This window comes from Mobula birostris, chromosome 12, assembly GCF_030028105.1.
Source record: "Mobula birostris isolate sMobBir1 chromosome 12, sMobBir1.hap1, whole genome shotgun sequence".
Classification (NCBI taxonomy): Eukaryota; Metazoa; Chordata; class Chondrichthyes; order Myliobatiformes; family Myliobatidae; genus Mobula; species Mobula birostris.
In genome coordinates, this window is record NC_092381.1 from 93,043,433 (window position 1) to 93,056,147 (window position 12,715).

The 12,715-nt window shown below is 42.8% G+C and overlaps 1 protein-coding gene across 2 annotated transcripts in view; it reads right to left on the minus strand.

Moving 5' to 3' along the window:
• LOC140206391 (ADAMTS-like protein 2) overlaps nucleotides 1–12,715 on the minus strand; it is a 146,701-nt gene that overhangs the window by 30,061 nt on the left and 103,925 nt on the right. Inside the window, exon 12 of one of the 2 annotated variants that reach the window (XM_072274756.1) lies at nucleotides 611–714. The exons of the other annotated variant lie outside the window; for it this stretch is intronic. Within the exon in view, the coding sequence (XP_072130857.1) occupies nucleotides 611–714 (104 nt within the window). The remainder of the gene's footprint in view (nucleotides 1–610; nucleotides 715–12,715) is intronic. 2 annotated transcript variants of the gene reach the window in all.

Genomic DNA, 12,715 nt, shown 5'->3' on the forward strand with positions numbered 1-12,715 from the left:
CCAACCATTGGTGCTGTCTGGCCTGCCGAGTTCCTCCAGCATCTTGTGGGTGTTGCTCGGATTTCCAGCATCTGCAGATTTTCTCTCTTCTCCCTTGGTACAGCCTGGCTTGTCGCCCATGTCCCGTAGCAGCACATAAAGCACAATCATCCACCAACTGCCCCATTAACCTGTCGGGCCTAGTGTCAGCGTATCACAGATATTCCCTTTGTCCCATCCACCCCTCACCCTCCTTGCAACTTAAAATAATTTCTATCTTTCTTTTACAGTTCTGCCAAGAGGCCATGGGCCTGAAACATGAATCACATTTCTCCTTACACCGATGTTGTCTAACGTGCTGAATGTTTGTCATTTTCTGACTTTATTTCAGATTTCCAGCATCTATGTTCCTTTTTAAATTTTCATCACTGCTGATGCCTAGATATGGCAGAACTGCTGATCTTTGACCTGCTCAGTTGGCTGTGGGATTAAAGGCCTGTCCATTGCACGATAACAACATAATAATCCATACATCCACCCTAATCAGCCCCAAATCCCGCCCTCCAAATGGTTGAACAATTAAAGGCCCTGTACTTGTGTAAGTGAAGGGCTGTAGGGTTTCCAAAGGCACCTGTGGTACATGTGGAACTGCAGGGTGCGTACGCTGATACCTTCCATCTGTACATGTCAGCCAGACTGATGTCATGGTCAATCTCCCCACCTTCAAACTCAATGCTGCAACAAGGAAAGAACAAGGGGTGGAATTTAATTACAGCACAGAAACGAAAATCCAGGGAAAACTGCGGCAACTTTCTGAACAAATGGATGAGCGATCGATCAGATTTTATGAACCAATGATAACTTACAGCAATCGTAACCTTTAGCCATTTAATTCACAAACCTGAGCTAATTGCAATTTTCAATGACTCATCTTCTCAACCTCTAACTCCAGTCATTGCTCGACTTAACCCATGTCCCAGACCAGGTTCCCTGCAGGTAGTCACTGCCCCATGGTAGGTCAGGTAGGCAATTCCTCAGGTCAAGTAGTCACAGCCCCAAGTTAACCAGTCACCTCCAGGTGATAGGTAGACACCACCCCAGGTCAGGCATCATTCCCTCTTCACCGTGCCGAGCATCAAAAGAATCCAACAGCACAGGCCTGAAGAACCTGGTGGCCTACTCTGGCTCCCAGTTCATCTGTAACCCTTCTATGTGGTTGACACCTCAACAATCAAACTGACTGGGAAAAATGCTTTTCTGGTGAGTGGGCTGGGCTTTTAGACCATTCTTTATTTGTTAACCTTTCTAACTGGCACAGGTCCATGAAGCATTAAAAACAACAAAATTGCAACCTTGTACTGGATGGAAACAAAGAAAGGATACGAGTGATTACATTCCTCCACCCCCCTCCAAGGGGAGCTTCAACTACATTACTGTCTCATTCCCTTGTAGCTGCACATCCATTCTAGGAGATCAACTGGCTATTTGCTACTTCCCCCACAGCCTCAAATTCCCTTTTCCTCAAGGAATTGGCTTTTTCTTTGAATTAGAATCCTTGGCAATTGTCCAGCACCTCTCCTATGTCATCCCTGATGTTATTCCAGCCTGGCAAGTTGTCAGACATGCACAGGTAGAGAACTCAGCCCAAGCCGAATCCCACCTTCAAGGAACCAATAAGGGTCACTGCGGAGTGGCTATTAAGGGAATGAGACAACAAGGGGGACAGAGAGTGAGACAGTGTGATCACTGGGAGAGGGCGACTGAGGGCGATTTATAGGAGAATGAAGCAGTGAGGAAGAATGATCCATAAGGAATGAGATGGGAGAGAAATGGAGTGAGAAAAGAGTAAGTGATCTATGGAGGGAGTGAGGCAGGAGGAAGAGTAATTATTGGGGGGAGTAAGAGAGGAAGGCTGGAAGCACGTGGCAGGCAACTCTGGGAACATGAGCGGGTGGGAAGGGTGAGACAGCAAGGAGCGTCACCAACGAAACAAATCTATGCCTCTCCCACACCCCCCCACCCAAAGAGACCGGTAACAAACATCATGAGCTGCTAGCAATGAGGTCAAACTACACAGCAGTTTGAGGGTCACTGCTAATATCCTTTGTACATATCAGCCTGTGAAATGTGCTCGGATCAAAGAAACCACACGAAAGAACGAGTTCCTTTAAAGACTGCAGTAACAAGCTGATCTTACTGGCTGTGTTTTGTTAGCTTATTTTTCTTCAGATACAGACTGATAAATGACTTAAAAGATATTTAATGCTCCACTTAAAAGAAGAACAAGGGAGCATTTTTTGGAGACTACACAAACTGTGAACAATTTAATGTTAGTTTTGAAAAGCAAAGAACTTTTTGGTTTGGGCACCACGGTAGTGGTTAGCGCAACATTACAGCTTGGGGATTCAGAGTTCAAAGTTCAATTCCAGTGCCATCTGTAAGGAGGCAAGGTGGCCCTCCTCGTGGAATGCTTGGATTTTCCCTGGGCGCTCTGCTTTCCTTTTACTTAGAACTTATCTAATTCTTACATCAACCCCACAAAGTGAGGGAGTAAAATTCTTTGCGTTATGTCTCCATTGCAATTCAAAGGTACATCTAATGTCAGAGAACTGTATACAATATACATCCCGAAATACTTTTTCTTCGTAACCATCCACGAAAACAGAGGAGTGCCCCCAAAGAATGAGTTAAACGTTAGAACCCCAATGCCCCAAGTTCCCCCTCCCATGCATAAGCAGCAGCAGAGCAACGATCCCCCTCCCCCACCAACAAAATAAAAGCATCAGCACCACCACTGAGCACTCAAGCGTGCAGCAAAGCATCAGCAAAGACACAGACTTGCAGTACCCCAAAGACTACTCGTTCACCCGGTATTCAACATACCACCGGCTCTCTCTCCTCCCCCTCCCCCTAATAAGGGAGAAAGAAGTATCTCCATTTCACAGACATGCAAATTTAAAAGCCTCATGGTTGATAGAAAGAAGCTGTCCCGTTGAAAGAAGCCTGTTGGTCCTGACTCTAATGCTGTGGTACTATTTGCCAAACGGAAGCAGCTGAAACAGTTTATGGTTGTGGTGAATGGTGTCCCCGATGATCTTCCAGGCCTTCTTTCTGCACCTGCTGCTATAACTGTCCTCAATGGAGGGAAGTTCACATCCACAGATGCGCTAGGCTGTCCGAACCACTCTCTGAAGTGCCCAGCGGTCAAGACTGGTGCAGTTCTCACACCAGGTGGTGACACAGCCAGTGAGGATGCTCTCATGGGTGCCCCTATAGAAGGTCTTGAGGATTTAGGGGCCGTGCTGAACTTCTTCAGTCACCTCAGGTGGAAGAAACACTTGCTGCTCTATTTTTGCCACAAAGCTTGCATGTACAGTCCAGGTGAGATCTTCGGTGATGTGTACACCGAGGGATTTGAAACTACTCACCCCTACAGTCCAAAGACATACCGGGGAGGTTAACTGGTCATTGTAAACAGTCCATGACTAGGTTAGGGTTAAGGGTCTCAGCCCAAAACGTCGACTGTACCTCTTCCTATAGATGCTGCCTGGCCTGCTGCGTTCACCAGCAATTTTTATGTATGTCCTGACGAAGGGTTCCGGCCCAAAACGTCGACTGATCGTTTCCACGGATGCTGCCCGACCTGCTGAGTTCCTCCAGCGTGTTGTGAGTGTTGTTTATGTGTGTTGCTCGAAATTCCAGCATCTGCAGATTTCCTCGTGTTAAGGTTAAACTGGGGCTTTCAGGGGTTGCATTCCTTGAAGGGCCAGGAGGGCCTACTCAGCACTATATCTCCAAATAAATAACAATGCAGACAGTTAAATTCTACAACTTGGCAAGGCTGAATCAGAGACGGACAACAGGGTGGTCAAAGCTATTACTTAATGTGACAATAAATGAACAGTGGAAGGTGTTTAAAAAGGAATTTAACTCAATAAAATATACCAGCATACATCAAAAGCAGAAGGTCTTTTCACCAACTGAAGAGCTGCCGTCAAAGGAGAAAAGGGATAACATGAAGGTGAAGGTTGGAGTGCAGTAACGTGCAAAGAACAGCGCCAATTAAGGGCACAGAAGAACAAAGTGAAAAAGACTACAATCTGCTGTTAAGTTAATTTCTAAATTGTTTGATTTCTTAAATGCCATTGTGGTTTTTAAATCATTTAAAAGCCTTCGCAGGTCGCGCCTACTATCTGCTCACAGGTCACAGCATCTGTGAATGGCCTTCGACCTTCTCATTCCACTGTGTTTAAACTATGAAGTACCTAGGTCATAATCTTCCGATCCAATTTCTATTGGTTATTCGGCAACGCAAACTGCACATGTACTGTGGATGACATCACTAAACTGGGGAATGATGCTCGCACAAAGGCGAATGTTGTCACAAAGTGCTCTTTCAAAATTCCCCATCCATTTGGAAGGGCATCATGGGAAATTGAGCTGTAATACGGGAAAACATGAGCACTTTCTTGTGTGTGGTTTACACAGAAAACAGGTCCAATCAGATTTGTTATCTAATACAAAAGCAAAATAATCAGGGCTATATTGGGCTTTTATAACCCTACACAGTTAAAACAAGTTAACAGAATACTCTGTGCTAGACTTGGAACATAGAACAGCACAGCACACGACGTTGTGCCAACCTTTTTAACAAACTCCAAGATCAATCTAACCCTTCCCTCTCACATAACTCTCCATTTTTCTTTCATTCATGTGCCCTTCTAGAAGTCTCTCAAATGTCCCTAATATATCTGCCTCAGTCACCACTCCCAGCGGTGCATTCCATGTATTCAGTGCATCATTCTGTGTAAAAAAAAAAAAAAAAAAAAAATACACATCTGACACCCTACACCTTCCTCTCATCATCTTAAAATTATGCCCCCTCATATTAGGCATTTCCACCCCGGGAAAATGTCTCTAGCTATCCACCCCAGCTATGCCTCTCAACACCTTACACACCTCTATCAATTCACTTCTCATCACCCTTCGCTCCAAAGAGAATAGCCCAAGCTCGCTCAAGCTATCCTCATAAGACATGCTCTCTCTCCAGATAGTATCCTGGTAAATCTCCTCTGCACCCTCTCAAAGCTTCTACATCCTTCCCATAATTAGGCAACCAGAATTGAACACAATCTTCTAAGCGTGGTCTAACCAGAGTTTTTTTTTTTAAAAAAAGACCTCTTAAACCTATACCTTCTTATTTTTAGCACCCCCTCCCTGGGGAAAGGACTATGTGCTTTCACCTTGTCTGTGCCCCTCACGATCTTACATACCTCTATTGGTTCATCCCTCAATCTCCTACATTCCAGGGAATAAAATCACAGTCTACACAACTTTCCCTTGTAATTCAGGCCCACAAGTTCAGGTAACATCCTTGTAAGTCTTTTATTCACTCTCTCTCGCACGATAACATCTTTCCTATAATAGGGTGACCAAACTGTACACAATTGTACACCATTTATAGAACTGCGTTAGAACTTCTGATAGATTAGGATCCAGACTGTTGTTTTATTACATTTTTAGCTTCCTTTACACTCATCTGTTCATTAAATCACCTGTCTGTCTGTAAACTAGTAGCATATTCAGTTCAATACTTTGCAAAGCTGAAGAATCAATCTGTATCTGTTCATAGGTCTCTTATCTAAATTGGTTCAGATGTCAGTATATTAACTGAACAAGTGAGAAAACACAAACAGAAGGGTGATAACATCAAAGCTCAGATACAGAGTGTGAAGAAGCACAGCAAGGTCCTCAGAGGGCAGTCTGGTCACTGATCCTCCCCATTATGATACACACCCTACATCAGACAATAATCCAAAACAGCGCCTCTGCCCGAATTTAGAGTATTGTAGAATGGACATGAAATGGATATAACAGACACCTCTATTGGTTCAAGTGATGATGACAATGATGAAAAAAAATAGGACTAGCAGACTCCATTAACAACAAAGCAAGTGAGATTGCACAAGCATGAAGACAGATCCTATCACATACAAGTGTTTTCTCACAAATCTGCTGAACCTGAGAAGTTTGATACGTGGCCTAAAGAGGTTCCATATCCTAAAAATTCTCAAACCCTGGTCTAAATTTCTGCATATGAAGAATACCTATGACTGGCATCCATATGACGGCACCCAAATGTGGCCATTATGTTATATCATCAAGTCAGACAGTTGATGTGTAAAGTTAATACTGACATAGGAGAGGATAAGCAAAATCTACCAGGTAGTTGAAATGCCAGTAAGATATGGTTACATTAACAAACCCCAACACCAACAGACTGGGGAAGGGTGTCAGCTGCAAGCAGAGGAATTCTGAGGACATCCCTGAATGTTTGAAAGACTTTAGAACAATATGGTTGAACCACTCAGGAGTTCCAAATGTCAATAAAGATAGCATTGAAGCACCACACAATGGTCCACTGAAGTCGACCTTTATGGATGATCTGAAGTCAAATGTTGCCAGAAGATCAGATTAACAACCCCAAATTGGAATGAATAAGTGGCAGATGGAGTTCAACCCAGATAAGTATGAAGTGGTTCATTTCGGTAGATCCAATTTGAAGACAGAATATAATATTAATGCTAAGATTCTTGGCAGTGTGGAGGCTGTTCAAGCAAGGAAAGCCACTGCCACACAGAACAAAATTCTGATCAAGGACTACATCCCTAGATAGGGATTGCCGTGTTGCATTGTCTCTGACCAAGGGACACACTTCACTGCAGATATTTGACTAATGAACGTTGAATGGTCTTTCCTCTGCCCACATTGCCCAGTTATCAGAACAGGCGGAATAAATGAGTAGAACACTCAAAACAAAAGACTGACAAGGTACTGTGAGGAGGTTATACAATCTCGCTGTGCATCAGAGCAACCCCAAACTACAAGACCAGGTCAAACCCTTTTGAGATGGTGACAGGACAATCTATATCATTACCCAGAGCTGTTGACCTCAGAAGGCTGATATACACATTATGACAGGCAGCACAGTTGACATTTGTGTGAATCTAACCCAAACTGTTCAGTCTGTTTCTATACAGGCTTCTGTTGCAATCCGGGAGATGGGACAACAGCTTGATTCCTGCAGAGTGGGTTCTGTTCGAGAAATCACATAAGGAGCCACAGGGCGCTTGGTGGGAAGGACCCTACTGTTGATCACTAAGTCAGCAGTAAAGGTTGAAGGAAAAAGGAAGTAGATACACACCAGCTATTGTGAGTGACACCAGGAAGTGAAGCCGGAGACAGCAATCACTACAGCTAATGTGCTAGTAACATCTCACTTACTGTCTATGCTGCTGGGCTCCAGTGAATTTATCACCAGCCAGCCAGAAGATGCTCTGCAAAGTCATTAACCCACTGGACAGAATTAGACTTTAACTTGACACTGGTACCACACATTTTTGACCTCTGATTTTTATGATGTACTGATTAAAAATTTTGTATTTAGAATCAAAGGAAGGACTGCTAGATACATGTCCAGATTATTGTTTCGATAGTTTTCCCTTGTAGTTTTAATTTACTTTATGCTAGCTGATATGTTTGGATAATTACCCGCTCATGTGTGAACATTTTGTAACTTGTATATTCATTTCTATACTTGTACTGTTTCTTTGTCTGCAAGGCTGAAATGTGACTCAGTCAGTACCTGTTCACAGGTCTCTTACCTAAACCAGTTCAGATCTGTTTACAATACGTGCTCAAGGTCCTCTGTTACTTCTTATCTCAACTTGCTTAAAGGACTAGACTGACAAGTACTATGATGAACACAGGACCATAAGACACAGGTGCAGAATTAGGCAATTCAGCCCATCACTCTGACATTTTGTTCGCCCCGATATTCAATCACAGCTGACTTATTTGCCCCCTCAACCCCATACTCCTGACTACCTTGCTTAAAGGGACATCAGAGACATTTGGGAGTGGGGAATCACATCTGGGAAAAGGGAAGGGAGAGGGGAGGGAGCAGGAAGTACAAGACATTCTAAAATGATTAATAAACCAATTCCTTGGAACCAAATGACCTTGCATAGTGTCTCAGGGCTGCATTCAGTTATCCCCACCCCTCCCACCTCTTCTCTGCCACTTGTTCCACACCCTTGCCATTCCAATATCCTTTGCTCTGTCAGATTTACAAACTCGCTCCCCGTCCCACATTGAAAAGTACACAGTACTGTGCAAAAGTCTTAGGCAGCCTAGCTATGTACAGTGCCTATAAAAAGTATAACACCCCCCCCCAATAGTTTTCATGTTTTTTTAATTTAATTTGGCTTTTTTTTTTTTTTAAACACACTGATCAACAGAAAAAGATTCCTTCGTGTCAAAGTGAAAACAGATGTCTATAAAGTGACCTAAAATAATTGATTGCACAAGTTTTCACCCCCTTCAAATCAGTATTTAGTAGATGTACCTTTGGCAGCAATTACAGCGTTAATACTGTGTGGATAGGTCTCTATCAGCTTTGCACATCTGGACACAGCAATTTTTCCACATTCTTCTTTACAAAACTGCTCAAGCTCCGTCAGATTGCATGGGGATCGTGAGTGAACAACCCTTTTCAAGTCCAGCCAGGTGCTTAATTGGATTGCGATTTGGACTCTGATTTTGCCACTCCAGAACATCAACTTTGTTTTTAAGCCATTCCTGTGTAGCTTTGGCTTTATGCTTGGGGTCATTGTCTTGCTGGAAAACAAATCTTCTCCCAAGACACATACTGCATCAGACTTTCCTCCAGAAGTTCCCTGTATTTGCTGCATTAATTTTACCCTCTAGCTTCACAAGCCTTCCAGAGCCTTTTGCAGTAAAGCAACCCCATAGCATGATCTAGCTAGCATCATGCTCATGGTAAGGATGTCATGTTTTTGATGATGTGCAGTGTTTGGCTTACACCAAACATAGGATTTAGTCTGATGGCCAAAAAGCTCGATTTTTGTTTCATCAAACCATAGAACCTTCTTCCAGCTGACTTTAGAGTCTCCCACATGGCTTCTGGCAAACTCTTGCCAAGATTTCATTGAGTTTTCTTTTCAACAGCGTCTTTTCTCTGCCACTCTCCCATAAAGCTGTGACTGGTGAAGCACCCGGGCAACAGGTGTGTATGCGCAGTCTCTCCCATCTCAGCTACTGAAGCTTGTAACTCCTCCAGAGTTGTCTTGGGTCTCTTGATGACCTTCCTCACTGGACCCCTTCTTACACAGTCGTTCAGTTTTTGAGGATGGTCTGCTCTAGGCCGATTTACAGGTGTGCCATATTTTTTCCATTTCTTGATGATTGACCAAGGGATATTCAGTGACTTGGAAATTTGTTTGTATCTATCTCCTGACTTGTGCTTTTCAATAACCTGTTGTTCAGAGTCTTCTTTTGTCTTCATGGTGTAGTTTCTGCCAGAATTCTGACTCACCAGCAGTTGGACCTTCCAGATACAGGTGTATTTTTACTACAATCAATTGAATCACCTTGCTGCACACAGGTCTCCAAAAACAGATCTCTATTTAACTAATTATGTGACTTCTAGAAGTAATTGGCCACACCAGTGATGATTTGGTGTGTCATGTTAAAGGGAGTGAATACTTATACAATCAAGTATTTTGTGTTTTATATTTGTAATTTATTGTTTTACAACTACAATTTTATATTTGTAGTTAGATCACTTTGCAGAGATCTCTTTTCACTTTGGCATGAAAGAGCCTTTTTCTGCTGATCAGTGTCAAAAACACTCAAAATAATTCCACTGATACAAAGTTGTAAAATAATAAAACATAAAAATTTCCAGGGGGGGGGGGGTGAATACTTTTTATAGGCGTTGTATATGTGCCTCAGACTTTTGCACAGCACTGTAGTCTGTGCCTTTATTCCTTCTACCAAAGTGCATGACCATTCACTTTCCTACACATCTAATAAAATAGATATGTTCCTCAATCTCGGCAACATGATCTCCAGATTTAACACTTCCCAAATTTTATACTCAAAGCCCAGCTTGATGAAGGCCAGCATGCCAAATGCCTTTACTACCCTATCTACCTGTGATGCCACTTTCAGCTGTTCCTCCTGTCCCAGGACCCTACCATTCACTCCATCAGTCCAACCGTGCTTTCATCTCCCAAAATGAAATACCTCAGAGTTATCCGGATTGAAAGCTATCTAGTAACTCTCAGCTCTCACTCCTAGATGATCAATAGCACCCCTCCCCCTGTTCATAACGTTATACACAATCTACACCACCTATTTTTGTATCATCTCCAAGCATACTGTCTTGTACATTCACATTAATTACAAATAAAAAGGTCCTACACCAACACCTGTGAAACACCACTAAACACAGGCCTCCAGTCTGAGGAACAAACTATAACCATCAGCCATTGTTTCCTACCACCGAGCACATTATGAATCTAATCCGCGATCTTTAGGTGTATAAAATGATGAGAGGCATTGATTGTGTGGATAGCCAGAGGCCTTTTCCCCAGGGCTGAAATGGCTAACACGAGGGGGCATAGTTTTGTGCTTGGAAGTAGGCACAAGGGGGATGTTAGAGGTAAGTTTTTTCATACAGAGTGCGCTGGGTGCGTGGAATGCACTGCCAGTAAAGGAGGTAGAGGCAGATACCATAGGGTCTTTCAAGAGACTCTTTGGTAGGTACATGCTTAGTAAAACAGCGGGCTACGCGGTAGAGTAATTCTAGGCAGCTTCTAGAGTAGGTTACATGGTCTGCACAATATTGTGGTCAGAAGGGTCTTTAATGTGCTGTAGATTTTCTACGTTCTATCCTTCCAGACTAGTTTCTCATAAGGGAACATCAAAGGCCTTGTTAAACTCCAGATAGACAACATCCACTGCCCTAACCTCATTCATCCTCTTGGGTACCTCCTCAAAGAACTCCAAGAGGTTTATCAGATACAACTTTCCACACACAAAGCAATGGTGATTGGCCCAAACCAGATCCTGTCTCTCCAAATGTTGGTAGATCCGGTCTCTCATAATCCCCTTCAGCAATTTACACACAACTGATGTTAGACTCATGGGCCTGTAGTTTTCTGGCTTGCTTTGCTGCTCTTTTTAAAATAATGGTACAACATCCAGTCCTCCTGAATCACACCTGTCACCAATGATGAAGCAAATATCTGCAAGCGCCTCTGTAATTTCTTCTCTAGCTTTCTATAAAGTCAGGCCCTGGGGATTTATCCACCTTTGATATACTTTAAGGCCTCTAGTACCTCCTCACTGCTAATTGTATGTATTCCAAGACAACAACACTCATTCCCATAATTTCCTTGACTTCTGTCATTTTATCTGAGGTAAAAATTGAAGAGAAATGTTGATTAAAAATCTCACCCACACACAGATGGCCACGATGATCTTTAAGAGAAGCTATTTTCTCCCTAGCCACCCTGAAAGGAACATGCAGGCTGTGATCCCTGGACATCACACTTTTAAAAGGCCTCTCTCCTGCCAGGTACTCCTTTCCCTGCAAACAATCAATCTCTGCTAGACAATGCCAATGGGCTCTAAAATTTGTTCTTCCCCAGTTCAGGATCCTAAACTGTGAATCAACCATGTCCCTCTCCATAATGATTTTAAAACTAAAAGAATCATGGTCACTGGATCCAAGTGCTCGCCCAAAGCACTTTCACCACTTGCCCTATCCAATCCTGCTGGAGAAGACCTACTGTTGCATTGTCTCTAGTAAGTCTCTCTATATACTGATCAAGAAAGTTTCCTTGGACGTATTTCTCAAATTTCACTCCAAGGTTTTCGCAGTATAAATGACCCAGTCAATATTAGGAGAATTAGAATCTGCCCACTAATACTATCCTGTTACGTTTACAACCAGCTGTAATCGCTTTGCACATTTGGTCCTTCTAGGATGCGTATAATACAATCCAATCAGAGTGGCCACCCCACTTCTTTTTCCCATATGGCTTCAATGGATGACTCCCAAGAACACCCTCTATAAAGATCATCTGTTATGTCATCTTTCCTCAAGACAACAACCCCCCACCTCCTTCCTTACTTGCACCATTGCACCATCTGTATCCTGGAATATTGAGCTGCCAATCCTACCCTCCTCTCAACTATTTCCCGTCCTCTCCTTCTGCTATTCCCCAGAACACCCAATCAGCTCCCTCTATCAAGACCCCAGATTGTTGACCGCAGTGAGGCTGCCAGTGAAATGGACCAAAGAGGCCACAAAGGTTAGCGCAGCTCAAATTGTCATGGATTAATGGGAGGCTGGAGGACTGGCTCAGGGTCAACAAAGGGACACTCAAGGGTTGACGCAAGAAAAAATTTGACTGAATGGTATCTGTCTCAAGATTTTTGAGGAAATTAAACATGCATTAGTCCTCATCTGCCAAAGTACACTCAATTTACAAAGCGGGCCATAAGAGTGGAAAATTACTTAAGAAAAGCGAGAGAGAAAAATCAAGATATAGAGCTTGTTTTTTTAATTCCTGCTGTAACCAACAATTTAAATATCTGTAATAAGGGAAATAATTAGAACTTATAGTTAAGATTGGTATACGTCAGTAATTATGAGAAGTTTGAGCTGATTATAGTGAGCTAGCAAGGATTTATATCTGCTAGATCACATCAAAAATATCTAAATTAATGTACTGTGGAAGAAATTCAAGCTGTAGAAAGTAGAACCAGAAAAAGATTCATGTTATCCTGTAAAGATCTGTGCTATAACCTTAAGTATTTGCATTACTTTAGATAACAGGGCTATATACCCAACTTCCTGTCA